General features: G+C 49.4%; 1 protein-coding gene across 4 annotated transcripts in view; it reads right to left on the bottom strand.

The window, feature by feature from the left end:
- Positions 1 to 23,372, bottom strand: part of TRMT44 (tRNA methyltransferase 44 homolog) — a 45,135-nt gene that overhangs the window by 20,884 nt on the left and 879 nt on the right. For all 4 annotated transcript variants that reach the window (XR_006887856.1, XM_046655706.1, XM_046655705.1 and 1 more), the window contains exons 2-10: positions 19,685 to 20,436; positions 17,920 to 18,034; positions 14,941 to 15,160; positions 13,407 to 13,475; positions 12,477 to 12,584; positions 11,119 to 11,190; positions 5,364 to 5,470; positions 3,619 to 3,802; positions 948 to 1,350 (exon numbers count right to left, since the gene is read on the bottom strand). Coding sequence is in view for 3 of the 4 variants with exons in the window: in XM_046655706.1 (XP_046511662.1) it covers positions 948 to 1,350; positions 3,619 to 3,802; positions 5,364 to 5,470; positions 11,119 to 11,190; positions 12,477 to 12,584; positions 13,407 to 13,475; positions 14,941 to 15,160; positions 17,920 to 18,034; positions 19,685 to 20,282 (1,876 nt within the window). In the remaining variant the exon portion in view is untranslated. The remainder of the gene's footprint in view (positions 1 to 947; positions 1,351 to 3,618; positions 3,803 to 5,363; positions 5,471 to 11,118; positions 11,191 to 12,476; positions 12,585 to 13,406; positions 13,476 to 14,940; positions 15,161 to 17,919; positions 18,035 to 19,684; positions 20,437 to 23,372) is intronic.

The following is a 23,372-nucleotide window of genomic DNA, read 5'->3' as shown; positions in this document are numbered from 1 at the left end:
AGACCCTAGCAGGGCAGGATTATTCCTGGAGCAGGGCGATGCTCAATGGCACTGCCACATCGCAAGCATGAGAGACGGGAGGGGTGTGAAAACATGAAGACAGTAACTTGAGCATGACAACTTCAAGGAGGAAGACCAGGCTCGGAGAGGAGGAGAACCAATTGCCATCTCCTCCCTGGCCCGTCCCACCCACAGGGCCAGCCAGGCCGCAGTCCCTGACAGGCCGAGGGAGGGGTCCTCGATTTCCTCCAATGACCCAAAATCTCCAGGAGATGAGCCTCTGGCTCTGCCCCCAGCGCCCTCCGGCTGCTGACAGGCACGGGCCCGACAGGACACAAAGGAGGAAGAACCAAGCTCCTCATCCAGCAGCCCCGGGGGCTTTCCCCACTCACAGCAACCTCACAAAAGTAACAACGCTGATGCTTTGACCCCTAGCTCTCTTGAGTGCCACTAATTTCAACACATTACTCATCCCATGAGAACAATGAGGCACAAATGTCTCCCTTTTATCTTGTCTGATTTTTGCATTTTGGAGATTTTGAAGAAAATGAAATTATCAAATCACAACATCTTACCAATACTCAAGGGGACAGTGCACTTTTCTGGCATTCAGTAACCTGCTTTCTGTTTAGATAATCTCTATGGACTGAAATGAGCCGCTCTAGACCCTGAAGCCTGAATGCTTCTGGAAAAGTCCATTAAAGGCCCAAACACTACCACTCTGACCTCAACTGCCTCCTCTGAGGAACCAAAGTCCAGTGTGTTAATAGGAACTACAAGGAAAACGCTAAAGAAGGAGATTATAGGTAGCCTAGTTATTACCACGGTTTCCTTAAAGCGTATTTAATTCAAGATGGCCACACCATTTTAAACCAGTCATCAAGGAGAACAGAGTCGCTGCCTGCAACCCAGCAAGTACTCAGCAGCCCCCGGCGGCGCATGGTTACCTCCTCGATTCCAGGTCTTCAAAGTGCCACTCGGAGAACTTCCTGTTAATTGCTTCCCACCTAACAACAAATGTGCCACTTGCAACACCACTTGGTCAACAAAGTCTCGAGGGAGGGCAGCACAGTTCCTTGTGCGCTGAGCTTTCTCTCTGGGCTGAAATCCAGGCAGCCACAGTTCGGAGGCCCGGGCCTCAGGCGCGTGCCCAGCTGCGCCATGCAGGGCTCTGTGGCCACCGGGGTGATGGGCACTGCTGGCAGCAGCCTGGGGGGAAGCAGGGGCAGGTTCCCGGCCAGGTGGGCCCAAAGGGCAGCCCCGCCTGCTGTTAATGTACCGGGTCCTCTGCTCATCGAGGGACAGCTCTCTGGAGGGGGGGTATGTTCTGGATTTCCCGACGAGACAAACCTGCATTTGAAGAGAGCAGAGCAAGTGTGTTAGCAGGTTCCTAGAGTCTATTTCAGCGTTCTCCATAGAATTCTCTTGTTCTAGAGTACAAACTATAAAAGTTTTATTTACCATGAAAGAGATTCTTATTTTAATAACTAATACAACATCAATGATGTAGAAACAAACACCAGCAGCTGGAGCTCTCTGCTGAGACTTGCAGAGTTCTGACAAACATGCACCAGCCAGTCCACCCCTCCAGGAGCACCGTGGGCCTAGCCCTCAGCATGGCCCTTGGTCAGCCCTCCCGCCACCACTCCGCCCCGCGCAGACCCTGATGGACCCCCACGAGCTCTGAGCCGAGGCTATGAAGGAAGGAGGCATCAGTACAGGGACCTTGCCAGAGGGAGGGCATGCTCGTGTGGACCAGGAGAGCGCCTGGTGGAGCACAATGTTTAATTCACACTACTCCCTTCCTCCTTCACACATCCAGACGAAGGCTGCCCTTCCAGAGCCCCTGAGAGAGCGAGGCCCAGGCCAGCCACGCTGCCATGAGCACAGCATCTCAGGACTCTGTTCTTGGGCATTAAGTACAAAGCCAGGTTAGAGGTGAGGAAAGGAAACACTTCTACTTACACCAGAGGCACCCCTTATGGCTCTCTAGCTCTGCCACCTGCTAAATACGTGACCTCAGGCAGGGACTTGACTTCTCTGTATGGGGACTGAGAGTGCCTGGCACGTGATCAGTCCTCACTAAACAGCTGCTACATGTGGCCATCGCCTTGCATCTGACCCCCAAGCCACCCAGCGATAAGAAAGCTGGGGCTCAGAGAAATCAATCAATAGTCCAAGGATCCTACAACTAGTGAGGGAACGACAAATGCAGAAATCAAAACTGCAGGGCCCTCGTACCCACCTACATGACCCAAACTCTAGCAGTTCCCAAAAATCAATTCCAACCTCAGAAGACTATGACTTGCCAAAATAGCGGGCACTTAAGAGAATGACACGAAGGCTCTGAAGACAAGTCCCAAAGGACATTTTCAAAATGCTTCTGAGCAGTGATAGGATTGACAGCAATGATGTCCCTGAAGCCCTTGACTGCAGGGCCCAATCACTGCCAGCTGGTGACAAAGATGCTGTTTTATCTGGTCCTCAACATGAGCCATGGAGAGCTGCTCCTCCCCACGTGACTGGCGAGGATGCGGGCCTAGGTGTTGCAATCTGCCCCCGAGTGCACAGCTGGAAAGCGGCAGGGCCAGAGCTGAGCGCAGATCCTGACCCAGGATTTGGTCCTTTTCACCACGTGAAGCAATCAAGCTCTGTGACTTAGACATGAAGGATTTTTGTGTTTTGTTTTTCAAAAGAAGCACACAGCCATAGTCTTGTAAAAGACAGTTGTCAGAGATTAATGTAAACTGATTCCTCTCTTTCAGAGGGTCAAGTCCTTGGAGCAATAAGCAGGAACCCCGCCCAGTGTGCCCTGACCACCGGGCAGGGTCACAGAGAGGGGCCACTGTTTTCAGACAGCACAAGGCCACTTTCTGCCTGGACAGATTGCATTTCAGGTAAATCTGAAGTAATGAGCCTTTTAATAAGAAAATTTGAAGTCACTTTGAACTTCTAAAACAACTTTTTTTTTTTTTTTTAAGATTTTATTTTTTCCTTTTTCTCCCCAAAGCCCCCTGGTACATAGTTGTATATTCTTCGTTGTGGGTCCTTCTAGTTGTGGCATGTGGGATGCTGCCTCAGAGTGGTTTGATGAGCAGTGCCATGTCCGCGCCCAGGATTCGAACCAACGAAACACTGGGCCGCCTGCAGCGGAGCGTGCGAACTTAACCACTCAGCCACGGTGCCGGCCCCTAAAACAACTTTTAATCTCAGCCCATCATTTGGGAATCCAAGGAGGCCAACTCGGAGCACCCCAGCTCAGATGACACTGGGCCACAACCCACACAAGCCAAGCTGACGCCTCCTCTAGGAAGGGCCCCTCGGGCTGCTCACAGTTTCTGCAAAGACAGCAAAGACCTGGGGAGGGTTCCTGCAGAGCCGCTACAGGCCTGCAGAAGGAAGTGCCAAACCCCTCCAGAGGAGGGGACCGTACAGACAGAACGAGCCCTCTGAACCCCAGCAAGGACTGAGATGTTGACACTGGCACAGGCACCTTCTGGAACATTCACACTTTCAAACATCACACTGTCGTTTTTGGTTCTGTGACACGGCCCTGAGCTTTCCATCTAAACAGCAACACAGCATGGAGAACACCCACAGCAGTCAGGACGTACGCACTCTCTTGGTAGAAGGAATCCTAAGGCAGTCCTCCTCCACGTGAAATCCACAGGTCGAGCCCACTTCCGTAATGAAATCCAGGTATTCCCGGTACTGGGTCTTCCCGCTCTGCCTCCGCTGGTACTTCCCAACAAAGTCAAAGAAGCAGCAGGGAAGGACAAAGAAGCGGCAGTTGTAGGAAGACCTTCAAAAACAACCAACAGACAGAAACCAAAAGTCCTGAATAGATTCATTAAAGAAAATTCAGCAGAAAGCCCATGGTAATGGTGTACTAAGGTAAAACATAAACCTTTGCTCCTGGCTAATTTTGTTCTTTATGTAAAAAAGGAATTACAGGGGCCGGCCTGGTGGTGGTTAAGGTTGCACGTTCCTCTTCAGCGGCCCAGGGTTCGCCAGTTGGGATCCCGGGTGCAGACATGGCACCACTTGGCAGCCATGCTGTGGCAGGCGTCCCATGTATAAAGTAGAGGAAGATGGGCATGGATGCTAGCTCAGGGCCAGCCTTCCTCAGCAAAAAGAGGAGGATTGGCAGCAGACGTTAGCTCAGGGCTAATCTTCCTCAAAAGAAAAAAAAGGAATTATATGGGGGCCATCCCCATGGCCGAGTGGTTAAGTTCCCGAGCTCCGCTGCAGGCAGCCCAGTGTTTCGTTGGTTCGAATCCTGGGTGCGGACATGGCACCGCTCATCAAGCCACGCTGAGGCGGCGTCCCACATGCCACAACTAGAAGGACCCACAACTAACAATATACAACTATGTACCGGAGGGCTTTGGGGAGAAAAAGGAAAAAAATAAATTTTTCCATTGCAGTTATTCTTGTCAACTGGAATCTAAAACTTTCTGAAGTGCTTTGAGATTTCAGCTGTCATAAGAAATTTCAGAGGTAGGCACAACAAAGGTTAAGATTTTCTTTGCGCTATCCCTTGAGAGCTAAAATAGCTCAAAAGAATCCTGGATGAAGGAGACATGGGGATGGTAGCATAACCAACATCTTTTATTTATTTATTTATTCATTCATTTATTCATTTATTTTTGAGGAAGATCAGCCCTGAGCTAACATCTGCCGCCAATCCTCCTCTTTTTGCTGAGGAAGACTGGCCCTGAGCTAACATTCGTACCCATCTTTCTCTACTTTATATGTGGGACGCCTACCACAGCATGGCGTGCCAAGCGGTGCCCTGTCCACACCCGGGATCCAAACCAGCGAACCCCAGCCCACCGAAGCGGAACGTGCGCACTTAACCGCTGCGCCACCAGGCCGGCCCCATAACCAGCATCTTGATGACATCTCCTTCTGATACAGAAGCATAAGCCACCTCTGACAGACGCCTGGAGTTCCTACTTTGAAGAGACAAACATTGCTGGAAATCATCTTTATACTGACAGATTTTCTCCTCTGAAGACAAACCCTCCTGTTATGAGAAAAATACTTCCAAAAAATGGCACATCTTTCAAGACTGGATACAAATATTGTAGAAGTAACACGGTTTTGATCAGCATTGTCAAATAGAAATATAACATGAAAAGGAACCTTCATTTTACATTTTCCCATAGCCATATTTTAAATAGTGAAATGGGGAATTTATTTTAAATTTAACCCAATATATTCAACCTACCATCACTTCAACACTTTGAAGCAGCTATATTTGAAGTGCTTAATAACCACAAGCAGCTAGTGGCTCCTGTTCTGGACAGTAAGGTTGAGGCAACAAACATCCCCAGCCGCTCACTTCTCCACTTACTCACCTGGCCGCAATGACAGGTATCCACGGGGTTAGTTCATCCGAATGGTTACCAATTAGCCAATCAACGTCAGGGAAAAGGGTCTTATCACTTGGTGTGATTGCACCTTCCTAAAAGAAAAACACAAAACAAGACTAAATGTTTAGCAAATAAATGCAGAGCTAGTGAGGCAGCAGGACACAGCGGGAGGGCCAAGGCCCCATGGAAGCACAGCTGCTCTGGGCATGACCTCAGCCCCTCTGGGCATCCTGCGCAAAATACCAGGACTAGGAGTGAGAAAGTGAACACCCCTGGGCCCATGTCTGCCCCAGAGTGCCGAGAGTACTGGCGACTTTTGGCGGTGTCACAACCAGAGAAACGAACACTTGTCTGACTGCTAATCTCTGTTTGATAATTAAAAATGTGCTTCTTTACAAAAACAAAAAAGGAACTATAGGAGAGAGGGGACATGGAAATTGCTTCATCTTTGGCAGAATATGGGAGGACGAAATGGCCCTAAGAGTGGGCGAGTGGCGAGCAGCTAGGTCTGAAGTTGATTTAGGTGCATAATATAATGCACTGATACAACCTGGAAGTCTAAGCTTCCTTCTGCAAAATGAAGCACGTCTATGAAAAGATCAGAGGTAGGAAGAACTGACATATAAAGTATGCATTAGTTCTTTGCTACTATCCTATTATCTTTTGTAAACTCTCAGACGGCAAGGAAAAACCCACGGAACAGGCATGTTAACCATTCTGATAATTTCTCTAGTTAAGCTGGAAACAGCTTGCTTTATGACTTAAGAACTTTAAATAAAAGCTCTATCCTTTCTGCTAAATAGCAGGCCATCGTTAATTATTGAAATCAACAGCCTCAATTGTGAATCTGTCAGTAAAAACTGGAAAGAGAGAGAAAAGACACTACACTACCACTCAAAATCCTCTTAATTTTAAAACTGAGGAATCTATCCCCAAGGGAAGTAAGCAGAGTGTCATTCCCTGATGAAAACAAACGGAAGGGGCTGGACGGGCCAAGTGGTCAAGTTCGGGTAGTTCACCTTGGCGGCCCAGGGTTCACTGGTTGGGATCCTGGGGATGGACATGGCACCACTCATCAGGCCATGCTGAGACGGCGTCCCACATAGCACAACCAGAAGGACCTACAATTGTGTACTGGGGGTCTTTGGGGAGGAAAAAAAAAAGAGGAAGACTGGCAACAGATGTTGGCTCAGAGCCAATCTTTCTCGCCAAAAAAACAAAATGGGGAAGACTTTACAACAACACTCACTTTTCAAGGCCATTTCTCACAATAAAACACAAGAGTCTTGTAGATATAATGTATACAAAAATAGAATTTAAATTCTACAGTCTTTCTAGGTCTTAAATAAGCATACGTGCTTCTATTTACATGTATATTAAAATATTGGAAATAGCATTACTCACCTGGTATATGCATAATCTAAAAACAAACCAAATCTTTATTCCCACCCACTCTAGATTTAAATTTGCCTATTTGTCTCTTTAAATGGCTTGTATTAACAAAACCATAATTTACACTTAGTGATTACCACAGCAACATTTACAGTTACCTTGCCAACAGCACACTAGACAACCAAGCCCCACGTTTTACGAAAACTTTTAACTGACATTTTGAATACAGCAAATTGCAACATTCCTATTTCATATACAGCTTCACAAACAAAATTAAGACACTTTGTGATCACCACAATGCTTTTTTAGAAACAGGCTTTTTTCTTACCATCTCTTGCTTATAAGCAAAAGAGGTTTTTGAAAGAATGAAAAGAAGCTGGATCCCATGCTTGGCCTTTGAATGTCCAGATCGTTCATGGAAATGACTCATTTACTAGGCACTATGCACTTGCCAACAAAACACGCTCATTTCTGGCAAGTTCTTCTAGAGCAGAAGGCCTAACAGAAACGAGTTCAGCTTCTACCCTCATATTTAACACCAGAATAAGCAAGACTATTCTAGCACTGAGGCTGAAGGTCCAGGTGCAATGAGAAAAAAATTCACAAGAGATCAGAACACAACTCTATCAGCAGGCCTTGACAACGGGGTGGGTAGGGTCTCCCCCACTCCACAGAAAGTCTGAGGCAGGTTGCTAGGGAACCTCAGATACAGCACTAGAACCTTCTACCCGTTCTCTAAGAGGCTCCTCATGCCAGCCAGCTCTTCCTTAGGGTCACAACTTAAACAGAGGGCTTATTCAACTGCTGTTTGAACTTCTTACCCAAAGAAATTATTTTGCTTTTTCACAAAACATAGGGACACAGAAAATTCTAAAATCAACATGTTATTCCTTTTGCCTAAATCATCACCCTCATACCTAAATTTAGAGCCTGATTTTAACCATGTAATAATACCTGGTCTGCACACACGACGGCAGAGCGTCCCAGCACATCATCTGGCTTACCAACACACTCTTCAACCTCGAGATCTCTAAAGTATGTTTTAATTTATTACAATCTATGAAAATATAAACAAATGCAAACCTTTGTAGCTGTAGCCGCCCCTGACACAGGAAGGGTTAATAATCACTGGAAAAAGCTTGCCAACAAACTGTGACCCAGAGGTGAGAAGGCCGGTTAGCCAATGACGGGCAAGACCCCCTGGGGGGCAACTTAAGCCAGGCGGCGGCCGCCCGGGGGCACAGATGGAGAAACGATATCGATATCGGGAGCAAGAGGGACCGTTGCCTAAGAGACCTTGCCTGCTCTGAGATAAAAATATAGGAGCACAGCAACAACATGATAATATCAAAACAGAGGCCAAGAGAGGGCTCCTTGAGAAATCACTAAGAATTCCTGGCATTCGCTAATTACTTCATCCAGAACACCTGTGTATGTTTAACAGCTGTAAGCTATGTATATATTGAAACGCTGGTTATAATAAACTCAGAGTGGCCATCAGCCCTCTCCGCATCTATCCTGATGTGTACATTGGATTGCGACACCGACAGTAGCATAAAGCAAAGCATAAACATATAATGAAAAACAGCAGATAAAGAGCTGTTGGGCAGCTCCAATGAATTTCCCTTCCTCCGATCTTTTATTTTTTGCAATATCATTCTCAACTTTAAAAGAAAGTGAGGTAGAGAGAAAATATAAAAATAGTCTCAAAAACTGTATTTTCTATTTACAGATGAAATGATATCCCTGAGAATTGTTTCAAAGTAACAGCAGGACTAATGTGTGGGGCGGGGAAGGGGGTGATAAAAGAATGAGCGTTGAAGCTGGTTGATAAGTTTCTGGGGTTCATTACACTCTTCTCTCTGCTTCTATATGTTCTTGACATTCTCCATAAAGAAAAATAAACACTGGTGTCATTTCCCAAGCCGGCCTTCTGCCCTCTGGTGGATGAGAAGCTGTGTCCCAGTCACACCCCCGCATTCTAACTCCAGGACTAAGGTCTTGAGGCGAGCAGGGAGCTGCTCAGCAGAAGCTGCATCGCAGGAGGGCGGCCACAACCCCGGGGTCCCAGAGCCAAGTACTGGGCCCCACTGCCAAGCGCTCCCCTGGCTACTGGGAGGCCTCCCCTAGAGACCAACAGCCACAAACACTTGACAGGGGCCCTGCTGTAGGGTCACTGCTGAGGAGGAACCCATCACGTCCCTCCCTTAGGGGACACTCAGGACGAGCGAGAGGCTCTGGACCAAAGGTGGAGTGACCTGGGTCACTGAGCCCCACGGTCATGGGCTGAGACCAGGCTATTGGCCGGCTCAGAGCAAACCTGCGGTCTGTCTCCGCAGCTCCGTGGGCGTGTGCATGTCTGCGGCCAGGCCGCTTCCCCTCACTCTCCTCCCCGACTCCTCACGCCGCGCCCCCGTGCTGGGAAGCGGTCCCTCTACTTACAGCAAGGGACCTGCCAGCTCCCAGCGGCGGCACCCCTGCCTCCCTAGGTTTCCGCCTCTTCTTAGCTGTTACCACCACCTGAGGCACCACGCGCCCACTCATCTATCCCTGGGCTGTCTGTCCCCACCTCCCCACACAACGAAGGCAGGAACCTTTCATCACCGCTGAACGTCGGCACCTAAAAGAATGCCTGGCAGGCAGCAGGCACTCAAATATTTGGTAAACATGTGAATCCCTTACTTTTTCTCCTGTTTTTTTGGATACATCTCTTACAGCATTCAAGATTCTTCCTGAAATGAAAGTGTATTTCAAGTAAACCTTTCTGAAAAGCATCATGGCAATATTATCAAAAATCTTTTAAAATCCAGCCCTATGAAAAAGATTCCTTTTAAAGTGGACTAAGATTTACACGGTGTAACCTTAATCTGACAGCAGGTGGTCAAGAAAAGGAGAAGAGTCGAGGCAGCAACCATGCCTCCGTGGCGTGCTGTGCGTGTGGCCTAGCCTCCCTGCGGCACGGGCTCCTCACCTGTGAGAGGGGCATAAAACGGACAGCCGACCGCCCGGGCCGCACGAGGGCGCCAGCGCGTCCAGACACACAGAGCTCTGGGGAACAGCACACAGCACTCAGAGGGTCGGCAGTGGGGACAAGACTCGGTGCCTGGTTGTTCCGTGCAATTGGACGGAAGAGAATTCACCCATTTAAAAACAATGCTTACTGGCTGGCCCCATGGCCAACTGGGCCCTGCTTCAGAATGCTCTGCTTCGGCACCCACACTTTCACCGATTAGGATCCTGGGCGTGGACATGGCATCGCTCGTCAGGCCATGCCGAGGCAGTGTCCCACACAGCACAACCAGAGACAGTCACAACTAGAATATACAGCTATCTACCAGGGGACTTTGGGGAGAAGAAGGAGGGAAAAAAAAGAAGATTGCCAGCAGATGTTAGCTCAGGTGCCTATCTTTAAAAACAATAAAAACAATGTTTACAAGTAATTGTTGAAGGCTTTGGAAAACGCCAAGGATGAGATGTTACCGAACAAAAGCTAGAGCTAAAATTCTACATACAATACGGTCACAGATGTCATTTTTAAAAGTATGTGTATTTATGTCCATAAAGAAAAAATAGTGATTATCTCTGGGTAGGGGTATTAAGAAAAAGAGAATGTCCCATTTCAAGGAAATGTGAAGAGTAAAAAAATATATATGGCACAGATATGTGAGAAAGCGTCTGGGACACACGGTCCGCTCTACCCCTCATGTCCTGCATATCCGAGAGCCAGGAGGCCATCTGGTCAGGGGTGCATCTCAACTCTGTGCTGGATACCTCGCCACCCCCCACTTGCCCCTGAGGAGGATGCTCCAGGATGGCTCTCCAGGAAGCATTCTTGAAAATCCCAGGCGGGGCTGAGTCCCTCCTGCGAGTCCCTGGCCCCTAAACCTCCTTTGTACCAGCCCTGACATGGCACTCTAGTTCACCGCTCATCTGTGTGGGCCCCACGACGTGTACTCCTTAAAAGCACATGAGCACAAAGACACATGCTAAGTGATTGTCTGAACAAATGGCCTGTCACGGGCACCGGAGAAGATGCAGAGAAGATCGAGGGTCCATCCTCTGCCCCCAAGGTAGCAAGGGCACCCACACAAGATGCAAACTGCCTGCGGCAGACCTAGGGGAGGAAAGAGCACCTCCAGCTCCGGAGGTCAGCATCCTTTCTTCAATTTAACCAGAAGGTTTTGGAAAGTCTGAAGACTCACCCCTCTTTAAATCTCAGAGCACCTAGATTAATATGAATTGTTATGCCTGGCATTTCTGATTGGCCGACACACAGAAACATACCCACTGAGACAACGGCCACCAGGGAAAACCACGCTGAGGTCAAACAAATGCAGAAAGCCAGTACCTCCAAGCGAGTCTGTGGTCCATACATGTCCCAGATTTTTCTTCTTCGGATATCAATCCCTCGGCCTGGATGCTAAAATAATTAATTTCAGAAATCAAAGGTTAAGCTCAGCACATCATAATAAACTAGCAAAATAAACTACACTCTGCAGGGGCTGCCACCAGCGCGAACTGCAACAGAGCCTCAGCATTCACAGACGGCACAGCAGTTTCTCAGCTCTCCAGACACTCTGGCTCCTGCAAGACGCGGATGAGGCCCTGTACTCCATTAGCCGTCACGAGCCTTTACGAAGGGGAAGCAGAGCCGAGAGGCCGAAACACCTCCAGGGCTGGAACCCCAGGAAACAGGCCTGGAAAGGGAGCAGCTCTCTCGGCTCTCAGTCTAGTTCAGATGTCGGGCACGGCTGCTCTTCCAGCTTGCCAACCAAGACGACAGCCATCCTGTGAGGCGAGTCCTTACCAAGTACACTGTGGCCACGCCCGTTAGCTCACAGGCAACCCCACCCCCCAGCGTCTCCACCTACCAGCCTCCAGGTCACCATGTGATGCGCTAACACCCTACATACAACCTGTTTACAGGTATTACAATTACAAACCCATTCTTTTACAAAGCAATTCAGAAAGTACATTTTAACAACTCCATTCCAAGTTCCCACAGTTGAGGACAAATATATCTATCCCATAAGGCAGAATGCTACGGTCAGAAGAAAATCAGCCGTGGGGTCATCACGACTGGGCTTCACACCTCGAGCGTGAAGGTGCTGAGCTCCAGCTCTCTGAGCCGGGTGATGGGGGAACAGCACCTAAGGCACTGGATTCACCAGGAAGGCTGAGACGACAGCAGAAACTCCAGGAATGGGGCGCTACGGCTTACGTTTGCTGACCTGCTCTGACCGCCTTTACTTCTCTGACGCAGAAAACAGCTGCAAACTAGCAGCATGGTTTACACTGTGGTATATGTGTCCAGGACTGTCTCTGAGCTGAATTTAAGCTTCTCGAGGGCAGAAGCCCACCTTGCCCTTTATTCCCCTTGCAGTGCCTTGAAATGGTGGGTTTTCTAAACAAAATTATTTGACAGCAAAAACACACGTGCTGTTGAAAGTCTGTGGTTTTACAGGTACGCCTCACATGTTCCTTAGAACCGCTCTTCTAGTCTAATGAGGTGGCTGTCTTTCCCTCCTGTTTTACAAGCTGCCCGTTCTACAGAGCAACAAAGTTTATAATCAGACACTATGCCAGTAGCCAGGATGACTCTGAATCCAGGTCGTACCGGGAGAAAAAGATCTCAATGAACCTTGGGCTGGATTTGAAGACACTCTCTAGAGAAGATACTAGAAACGGCCATGAACCGTGCTTTACCCCCTCACTGCTCAGGATGTGGACCAGAAGACCATTTCCGCATCCTAAGTCAACAAAGGACTGCTTAGCTGTCACTCCCCGCTCAGCTCTTTCTTCTTCCCATAGAATCTAGTCAACAGAAAAAAACAAAACAAAGTCAGTTTGTAATTCACTCTATCCCAGAATAATTCAGACACAAACCCCACGTGAGACTACAAATCGCACTCCCACACAGGTGGAGAGGCCTCATCAGAGGCCCTGGGCTTTCGCTCAGGTGACACAGTTAGGCAGAGTGTGGCGCATCGGCCCACTGCTCTCGAGTGATGCCGCCTGGAGCATCAGAGCTTTCTTCTTCCATCGAGAGTCCAAAGTTAAGTGGCCATGTCTGGGTAAGAGCTTTACAGGTTATTGTTAGTTTCTTCACGCTTTCTCTATATTCTTTAAGTTTTGTATACTTTGATAATCAAAATAAAATATGCTATTTCTAAAAAGACTAAGAGAATTGCAATTGAAAGGAACTTGGAAATTCTCTAGTCTAAATATTTTATAGATAAGAAAAATCCAGACTATTAAGTTAAAGAGCATGTCCAAATTTAGGTGGCTAGCAAGCTGGCTAAGGAAAGATCTAGAACTAGAAACACCAAATGCTAGGAATGGAAGGGATGTGCTAATCACATGAGCTCCCATATGCCAGCCAGCATCTCCATGTTGACCATTAATTATGAAAGAATTATTTAGCTGAATGCCTGCAGTTACGTTTCACAATTCAAACTTGTACACTCATGCAAAAGCACCATGCAAAGTTAAAAAACTATTATTGTGTAAGCAACCTTGGCAAAGAGAACTACAAACAGCCTAGGCTACGAATTTGACCAATGTCGCCCACTCCTGTAGCATCTGCCCATGGCAGCCTTCCCCCACCCACCCCAATCAGATTACATACATTCTTACCAGCAGGTAGGTGGCAATAGCCACATCTTCATACACAAACTTCTCAGGATCAGTTACTTCAGGCCACACCTAAAACATTTTCAAGAGCATATGTAAATTGTTCTCCATCTCCCCACCATTTCACAATGTTGAATATTCCCTTAAGGTGTAAGTCAATCTGGACTAACCACGCAATAAAATAACAAAAATGAGCTTGTTCCAAAGACAGAAACTCACCGTCGGTCTCTCATAGTAAGAGACGTGCATAAAGACACACAACCCTCTACCAAGTCTACGTGGCAGGACACACCAAGGGCAACGTGGTCCACGCAACACCTTGCAATAGACAAGGTACGTCAGATATTCAGACAGGCAACTAGACATCAGAGGAAATGCTCAGCTCTTTCTCCCTATCTTCAGCTCTTCCATCTTCATTGTTTACCCAGAGGAAGATAACGAACAAGGACACAAAGAGGAGGGGGGTGGGGAGGCCGACAGGGGTCAAGAGGCCAGTACTCTAGCCCCGTGCTCTGTCAGTGACTAGCTCTCATTCGTCAGGAGTGTCACTCAGCTGTTGTGTCCGCATCTCCCTGTGTGTAAAGCAGGGACGAAGCCTTAACCACCACGCAGGATGACCATCAAGGTGCTCTGAGAACTGTAAAACACTAGCTATGCAAGTGCAAGTCCTCGTTATTAAAATTAGTTACGTGCAGAAGAGGAAAAACCGATGGCCAATGTCAAATGTTCAATTTCTGTTTCCCGTCACGGTGGAATAGACAATTCAGACGAGCCATTTCACTAAGGACAATTTTAAAAGCTGGAAGAATATAAAAGTCCCTTCTTGAAGATGCTGAATGGTTACTAAGATGATGAAGGAACACAAGGCCAGGATGTGAGAGAGAAGGGGAGCCAGCCTAGGTCAGCAGATCCAGGACCTACACACGCTTCAGCAAGAACGAATGGTACTGCCTCAAGCCTGTGAGTCTGGGGTGCTTTGCTACAGAGCAATAGGTGACTAATAAGAGAAACATGGAAATGACAAAGCGTGCTTGCTTCCAGGAGGAGGAGGGAGGGGTAAACTAGGAAGAGGACAAAGGAGGCTCGACTGAGCTGGGTGCGCACCCACAGAGGCCTGCTGTTACCTTCTTTCTACATCTTAGATATAAAGTTCACATGTTATGAAATTTATCTCCTTTCTGGAAGTTTCTTTTGTACTTTAATTTCTCATATATTTTCTTAAAATATCTTTTAAGTTTATACCAAAGAATTACGGTAATTTAGTAATTTAATGTTCAATTATCTTAAATTTAAATATTTCCCTTTTGTTCTTTTGGAAAAAAAAAAACAATCCTTTTCCATAACACTTGCCAACGCTGCTGTGGTGTGCGTCCCTAAGAATGTCAGAGCGACGCGGGACTCACGCGGTATAGTAAGACTTACGTCCGCGCCTGCACAGAACTAGACGGTGCGCAGGAAAGGCAACCTTACCCGGCGCAGTCTGGTCACACCTCCTCCTGTAAGCGAGGGCGTCCCGGACGCTGTTCCCCAGAATTACCTTGACCATGTCCTTGTATTTCTCCTTAAGCGCCCAGTAGGCCCTGCTGTACTTCAGCAAGGAGATGAGGGACAGGGTGCTTTTAAACCCACTCTTCCCGCTCTCCACAGACCACCTGGCCAGCTTGGTCAGCAACTCCTCCCCAAGCCAGGTGAGTTTGGGATAAACAATTCCATCTGGATGCCATCTTTCTGGACAGAAAATTAAAACGGATATGAACCTTTGAAAATAAGAGAAATGTGAATAAGTAGAGCTAGCTTCAATCTTATTTTAAAATTATACGTTTATTTGCTGAAAGAAGAAATAAGACAGCTACGACCACAAAGCGTTTTATCGAAAACACAAACTAATCTGGAACTAGTCACAGAATTTTCATCTAACAGAGAAAAACATTTAACAAGCAGAAAGAATGCCTCTCCTCTTGCAAACATTGCTGCAAATGCATTTACACGTCCCATGAGACCCACCAGGACGGACAAACAACGAATCCCTGTCACCTTCTGCTTCACGCGCTAACGAGCCAGGTTCTACAGGGTCTGTGGACTTGCCTAACATTTCTATTTTTTATACATTTTCACTTGTGCGGCTTAAATGTGAGGATACCGGTTCACCAACTATTCACCGGCCAGAAAGCAGAGTGCTCACGCACGCAGCCCCCCGCAGTGTACAGGTTCATTTTGTCTATTGCGTGTCTCCTGCCCTCAGAATGTGGGGAGGCCGCGGCTCTTGTCTATTGTGTTCACGCGCTGCTCTACCGGAGCCCTAACAGTGCCTGATCCACGGCAGGCGCTCGCTGTCTGTGTGCCGAGTAAGTAGACGAAAGCTCACAACCCGTGGGCGCAGATCACGACCACACACTCTCTGAGGCTGCGATTCGGGCGGCACGATGAAAGGGAAAGAGCATCAAGTTTGCCAGGCCGCAAAAAAGGAGGTGGCGTTCAATGGGGCCCCCAGAACAAGCAGCAGCACAGGCGGTTGGATGAGAGGGGTAGAGCGGGAGACAGGCGGGGGACAAGGGTGAGTTGGTCAGTGTGCTGAGAGCTATGACTGTGAGGCTTTTTGCCACCACATGCATCAGAGGGACACAACTCACTCCCACAAGTAACAGACACCTCTCCTCTCCGGAAGCCTCCTCTGGGCTGAGGCCCCTCGGCAGCCACCCCTGCTCTTCCTGGGCCTCGCACTCTTTCACCACGTGTCCCCAGCAGTCACATGACCTATGCCCTCATCTGCTCAGGCCTCTCTTTGGGTGCCCCCACCCACCCTACTGGACACAGCCCCACCTTTGCTAAGGAGGGACATGGGAACAGAGAGCCATTTCCTCTTTTCCTTCTTCTCACAGTGCACAGCACCCCCTGGTATCAGTACGCAGAGGTACCTACCTGCCCCATGAGAGCCGCTCACCACCACACACCCAGCACGAGCACATGGCGGGCCCAGAGACACTACGGAAACCAGCGCCCAGGAGCACCGTGCCCCCCAGCAGCCGCCCCTCTAACGGCCATTTAACGTGTGCTCCACTTAGAGGACAACACATCTGGCCCCCAAAGTCTGACCAGTGCCAAAAGGAATGTGAGGGACAGCTGCCAGTGGGGCAAGGACAGGAAATGCGAATGTGGAAAGATGGGGAGCAGCCAGCTGAGCCCTCTGTAACTCGTCAAAGAACAGGGAATGTGATGCCAACGCATCGCAGGTGCTGGGAGCTTCCCAACATACTGAGCAGACAGACGCCACCTCCAGTCTCACCAGCAGCCCCCACACCAGCCCCCACGAGGAGACCACCACAGACAAAGCTCGGCCCGTGGGGTGTGCCTCACTCTCCACACACCAAGGGGAAAGGGCCACACACAAGGCCCCTCTTGGCCGCTCACCCAGGGTGGCCCTAAGTATGCCCACCAAGCTTCTAAGCCTGCGACAAGTCCCCAGGAAGCGCAGCCCAGCGCCCTCCCCACTTCACAGGTGAGAAGACAGAGCCACGAAGGTGACGCACCCAAGATCACACAGCCAGTGAGGAGACCCAGGTCTGACTCCAAAACTAAGCTCTTCCCACTGGACCCTCCACTTTCTACGAAACACTGTGCAAAGCCCACGCCGGTTAAACACACACGATCCCCAAGGTCCTTCTAGAAAGTGCAGACCGGATGTGGCTCTCAGGATAACATCACCACAAGAATAATGAGTGAATTTACCCTTCCTCTGACTTTTTTTAAAAAAAATATACCAAGTGGGGGCCAGCCCGGTGGTGCAGTGGTTAAGTGCACATGTTCCGCTTCGGCGGCCCAGGGTTCACCCGTTCGGTTCCCGGGTGCAGATATGGCACTGCTTGACACGCCATGCTGTGGTAGGCGTCCCACATATAAAGTAGAGGAAGATGGGCACGGATCTTACCTCAGAGCCAGTCTTCCTCAGCAAAAAGATGAGGACTGGCAGCAGATGTTAGCTCAGGGCTAATCTTCCTCAAAAAAAATAAAAAACAAAAAAATAAAAAATACCAAGTGGAAGTAAATCAAATTCCAGATTTTCCATTGAGGCCCAAACACCATATGGAACTAAGGGAGCATACTGAACAGCTCCTTTTCTAAGAAGCATCACTGAACACCCACTGTACCTAAGACCATCTGCACCACAAGGAAACAAAAAAGGAAGCATCACTCACTCCCTTAACTGAGCTGTAAGAAACAACAAAAAATAAAGAGAGTTCAGTGTATTTGAATTTGATGCTAAAACTAGGTGCTAATAGCCATCAAGGCCACGTGGAATATGGAGACTACAGACCCCAGGCAGGCTGCGACCACCCAGGCTCCACAGGAACACAGACGTAGCATGGAAACACCAATAGAAAGCACCTTTCCACTAACCCTAACTGCCTGAGGGACGGTCCCCTGGCTCTTCAGTGACCCAGAATCCTGCAGCTACCTAAAAAAGTAATCAACTGAAACCACAGAACACTGAAAGAGGAATCCGTTTTCTAGTTCTTACCATTCTTCTCTGCAACGACTGAGCTGAATTTGATACACATTGCTCATCTTGACCTTTAAATTCCCTTCATCATCATCTTCCAAAGGTAAAAAAGTTACAGTTCCATTGAGGACATCTGAGGAAAAAGAAGATACGGATGATAAACTAAAACTGCTTAGTTCAGTGTCTTATCAGAAGCCGTCATAACTTGTAATGAACCAGTTCCGGAGCCATCCATCTCCCAGGGCTCCCCACCTACTGACAGCAGTGCCAGGGGTCGGACAGGCTTTGATGTCCTATTCCCTGCCGCATCCCCGCCCTACACGGGGCAGGGCACGCAGGAGACAGTTTGCCAGGGGCTGAGTGTAAGAAGCAGCCCTAAAACCAGCATCCCCGAGGAGAGGAGCACTGCTCCCAGAGAGAGGCAAAGAGGCCTGTGAGAGCGCCACGTCTCCACCCGCAGGAGCAGGGGCACCGCAGCACAGGTCCTCTCAGTCCAAGGGAGGGGAAAGGTAAAAGGTGACCACGACACGGTGCATAAAGGCTGCAGAGCTCCCAGTCTGGGCACCGCAGGGTCAGAGAGAGCCTCCTGGAGGAAGGACCCCTGGGAAGTCTTGCAGGGGCTCAGAGGCAGACAGTACGGGGCGGGGGGCATGCACCCACCAGCAACTCTGCATTGCTGCTTGTGGCAGACAGAACAGCCTCTCCAAGATGCCCACGCCCTAATCCCCAGACTCTGTGACTATGCTGTGTTACAGGGCAAAGAGGGACTTTGCAGATGTGCTTAAGGAACAGACGTGAGAAGGGGGAGAGTACACTGGATTACGCAGCTGGGCTCAATCTAGTCACATGAGCCCTGAGACCATTCTCCAGCTGGGGGCAGAAGAGGTGCAGCTTGCGAGCAGGAGAATTTGATGCGCGGTGGGCTCCGAGACGCAGGGAGCCGTGTTCAAGAACTGGAGCGAGGCCTTGAGAGCCTTTCCACTCACCTCCTTACCTGCTACACCAGCATTTTGTCACTCAACATCCGGCGCTTCTTCACCGTCTCCCTGAAGCCGTCCAGACACTGCCCCAATGAATGAACCCATCCTCTACGTGCCCCTCAAAAAAACAATCAAACATCTACAACCTCCCCAGGACACCGCAAAGGAACGGGCACAGTGGTCCCTTTAGCGCCTTTTCAATGACATGAGGTTGAGCGCGTGCTTTTTAATCTATCCGCATTCTCTGCCAAAGATTCACTTCTTGACCCAACTCTCGCCAGGCTCCTCTGAGCCCTGTCCCAACTGGGCTTCAACCCCGGCCCATAAAAACCTGAACAAATACTAACACAGCTCCTAAGGGCACAAGGCTGCACCCCTAGGATGCCCCTAGGCCCCCTTAAAGTGCCTGCTCCAGAAAACTCAAGGCTGACAGAGAACTGACTGTTGGAGCCCACACCTGAGGATAGCCCTGTCCCCCGGCCTCTGGGAGGGGAGGAGCCCAACTCCATAAGCACCAGGTGGCCACCCAGACGGGTGTCACACGGACCGACCCCCTCCCCCTGCCTTTCCTGCTTTTTGTTAACTTTTCGCTGCCCTGACTCTAAGTTCACCCCCTCCCTAATCCCTCCCTCTCCCTTGAAAACACCGGGGCGCCTCTGCACAAACCAAAGTGGAGTTCAGTTCACACTGGACTCTCCTCCCCACAGCAACAGCGAAGTACTAATTGAAACCCACCCTCGCCGCTTTCACTGGGGTCCGGCTTTGTTTGCCTCTGACACCTCTACTAACAGAGATGCTCATACCTTGCACGACCATTTCCCTCGTCGGAGCGAGAAGCGGGCGATGCGGGCTCGATTTCAGGATGACGGTTCTGAGAACCACGTCCAGCTCGTGCTGCGCCTCCGGCCGCGACCCCGCCCGGGAGCCGGCGAGGAAGACCAGCATCTCCCGATTGCCGCAGAGGCTTCGGGAAAAATCGCCCCAGAGAGAGTCCAGCTCCGAGGCGGGCACGTCGCCCTCCTCGACGCCAGCCCTGCCGGGCTGCCCGGGGGCCCCTGCGAGCAGAGGCGCCGCGGCTGCTGCCCTCCGGCCCCGGGACTCCTCGGGGACGCGCCCCGCCGTGCCCAGCTGGGGGCCTGCGCTCGTCCGGGGGCCTCCGGCCTCGGCCCGGGGCAGGACGGCGCTCCGCCGGCCTTCCAGGCGGGCGCCACACAGCCGCTTGTTGGCCACCTGCGGCCTCTCCAGCCACACGCCCACCGCCTCCCAAAAGCCCCCCGGGAGCAGAGCCCCGGGGTCGCACACCGCCGTTCGGCCAACCTCCGCCATCGTCTGCCTGACTGAAGAGCCAAGCGGCGGCGCGCCGAGATGACGCAACCCGACGGCGCGGCGTGTTAGCGTCATGGGGGCGGGGCGCTGGGGCCGGAAGTGAAAGGGCGAGGATGCACCGGCGACTTTCGTGCTTCCCTGTCCGTGGGGCGGGCTGCCTGCGGGTGTTCTCACTGAGACTTTAGCCGTTGCTTCATTCACCGGGAATCCAGCCAAGGCGTGTGTGTGCCTGATAGAAACACGATTATATATATATTAATATATAATACATAATATAATACATAATATTATTATATTGACAAATAAAAATGGCAAGTAATAGGATATATTGGAATATATGAGGAAGCCATTTGGTATAAACCTAATTCGGCCTGACCTTGTCTTTCCAAAAGGGCCTGACGGAGGCGGTTGAGCATGCATTGTATATCTGCTTTAGAGATTCCCTCTGGCAAGAGCAAAGGCCCTTGAGATAAAGGTGCAACTCCCCTCCCCCTCCAAACGTTGGCATCTCCTTAAAGATTAAGCATCTTTCTTTAGGCTGGGAACCGATTGCAGCACTCATCTGTGACCGCCCAGCTCGAGGCAACACACTTGCCACCCCATGGCGTTCACTGAGACAGCAGACCTATCTGCTGTTTCCATCAATCGCTGTGCTGACAGAGCAGCCTCGTGACTATTGTAAAAGGGACATTTCAATCATATGCGAAACATACTCTTTGAGGGTATATAACCACCCTATATACCCCCACTTCTTTGGAGTGCTCTGTTCCTTTGTGGAAAGACTCTCCCGGGTTATAATCCTAAAATTTAAGCTCAGAATAAACTTACCCAAATTTTCATTTATAGATTGGTTATGGATTATTTTCGTTGACAATATTATAATAATACATAATATTGTATATATGTTTTTTTTTTTTTTGTGAGGAAGATTGTCCCTGAGCAAACATCAGTCCCAATCTTCCTCTACTTTCTATGAGGGACACCACCACAGCGTGGCTTGATGAGCGGTATGTAGGTCCTTGCCTGGGATCTGAACCTATGAACCCTGGGCTGCTGAAGCGGAGCATGTGAACTTAATCATTATGCTACTGGGCCAGCCCCCAAACTAAATTTATGTTGCAAACCTCTTTCCCAATACCATTCTCATCTGCCTCCTACTTGGTGTAATTTTACTGGGGGAAGGAGGTTGTGCTGGGTGCTGGTGGCCACAGCAGAGCTGTGACAGGAGCGTGCTTAGCACTGATCATCATGGCCCATCCACAGTAACCTGGTGACTCCTTTCTGGCCACTCTTGTGTGAATTCTGAACCAGTGAGGGAGGCGGTGGTGGTGGTGAGAGGGAAAGGAGGAAGGAGATAGGCAAGGCAAATGGCCAGAGTTTGGGAGGAAACTTCAGTGTTAACAATGTGTTCAAATAATTGCAGTTAACAATGATGGCCAATAGAGCAAATGACTAAACATGAGCAGGAATGGGTGTGCCAAACGAGGTGGAGTGGGACAGATGTCAAAATGAACAAGAGCACATGTGTGGGGACTGATGGCAGAGCTCTAGTAGGGGACTGCCAAGTCATTGTCAGCTGAGTTACTGAAAGAGTGCTCACCCTCCCACTCTGTTCCCACCAGCTCCGCTGCAGTTCCCAGTAGCTTCACCAGGAAGTAGCTAACGAAACATGTACAAAACCAAATTCCCTTTCTTTTCCCCAAAGTTGCTCCCCCTATGCTTGTCTCAGTGGCATTTCCATCCACCCAGGTCCCAGCAAAACAACCCACAGAGTAGTGTGTGACCTCTTCCTCTGTCCCTATCTCACCACCATCCAATAGTTGCAGTGTCCACCAGTTTTACCTAGAGATGCCAGAGCACACTCCTTTTCAGACACAGGCCAAGCAGGGTCCTAAGGCCAGAGAGGGGACCGAGTATGGGGGAATGGAGGACTGGCAAGCAAAGACCAGAAGGTGGGTCCTGAAGTAAAGCCATGGTGGGCTTTACTGGGTGCTGGAAACAACAGTCTTAAACCCAGTTACCAGTTCAGGAAGCTAAATGGAGAGAGTGAAGTAACATGGCCCAAACTTGGAGGGTGGAGGTAGACATTGTGAGAAGAGAAGGGAGGAGAGAGAGGCAGAGAAGGGAGGGGGACCTGATGACACGTGCAAGCCTGCGAACATCCGCTCTGTATGTGGGCTCCATGTGCATTTTGTGACAACACCCATCTTTCATAGAACCAACAGCAAAATGTCCGTCAACTCCTCCCCCGCTCCAGCTGCACTGCCGAGGGCTCGTCTCAGGCCTTCGCCTCAGCTGTGCTAGATCCCCAGTTGTTCCTGTTCCGTCCTCTTCACCTTTAGCCTGCCCTCCATTGTCTGCTTAGAAACACCTACTCTCTCCCTCTCACTCCTGCAATGGGCTCAGATGAGTTCCAAGTGGAAAGATGTTTCTCTAATGTCAATAAAACATAGGAACCTGACTCACTTTTTAGTAGTTATAATTTTGGCAGAAACTGTGACCTAAAGGGGGTGTGAATTCTGTAATGAAGGAGTATTTTATTACTGTCGAAAGTATCTCCAAACATTTGAAAAACAGCAGCACGTATTTTTATTAGACCACTGTTATTTGATCTGCAAGCAATCCTGGGTGCTCCTATGGACTCAGGGACCCCTTGGACCAATGCCACAGACCTCTGGCTGGAAACACTGGCCTAGATGAAAGATCAATTCTCACAGCTTAGCATGGCATGTACAGGGCCTGATAAATAAATGAAAAGCAACAGTGTATATCGGAGTATATGAGGAAGCCATTTGGTTTAAAACTAATTTGGCCTGACCTTGTTTTTCCAAAAGAGCCTGACGTGGCCTGTTGAGCATACATTGTGCATCTGCTTTAAATATTTAGTATGTCCCAAAGACAAGAACGAGGCCCTTAAAGATAGGAATGTAGCTTCCCCCAAATCAGCAATTGTTTAAGCATCTCTTCCTGGGAACTAAGGATTTATTCTCGACTTGCTGTGCTCACCTTGTCACCACAGACCTACTGACCACGGACCTGCTGTGCTAGCTAAGCATCTTGTGACAACTGTAGAAGGGACATTTCTATCATATGCGATGTATGCTCTTTGTTCCGAGACGGTATAGAACCACTCTGTACACCCCACTTCTTTGGTGCCATTCCTTC

The sequence above is a fragment of the Equus quagga genome, chromosome 3 (assembly GCF_021613505.1).
Source record: "Equus quagga isolate Etosha38 chromosome 3, UCLA_HA_Equagga_1.0, whole genome shotgun sequence".
Taxonomy (NCBI): Eukaryota; Metazoa; Chordata; class Mammalia; order Perissodactyla; family Equidae; genus Equus; species Equus quagga.
Note: the sequence above shows the minus strand (reverse complement) of the source record. Positions and strands in the feature narration are given on the sequence as shown.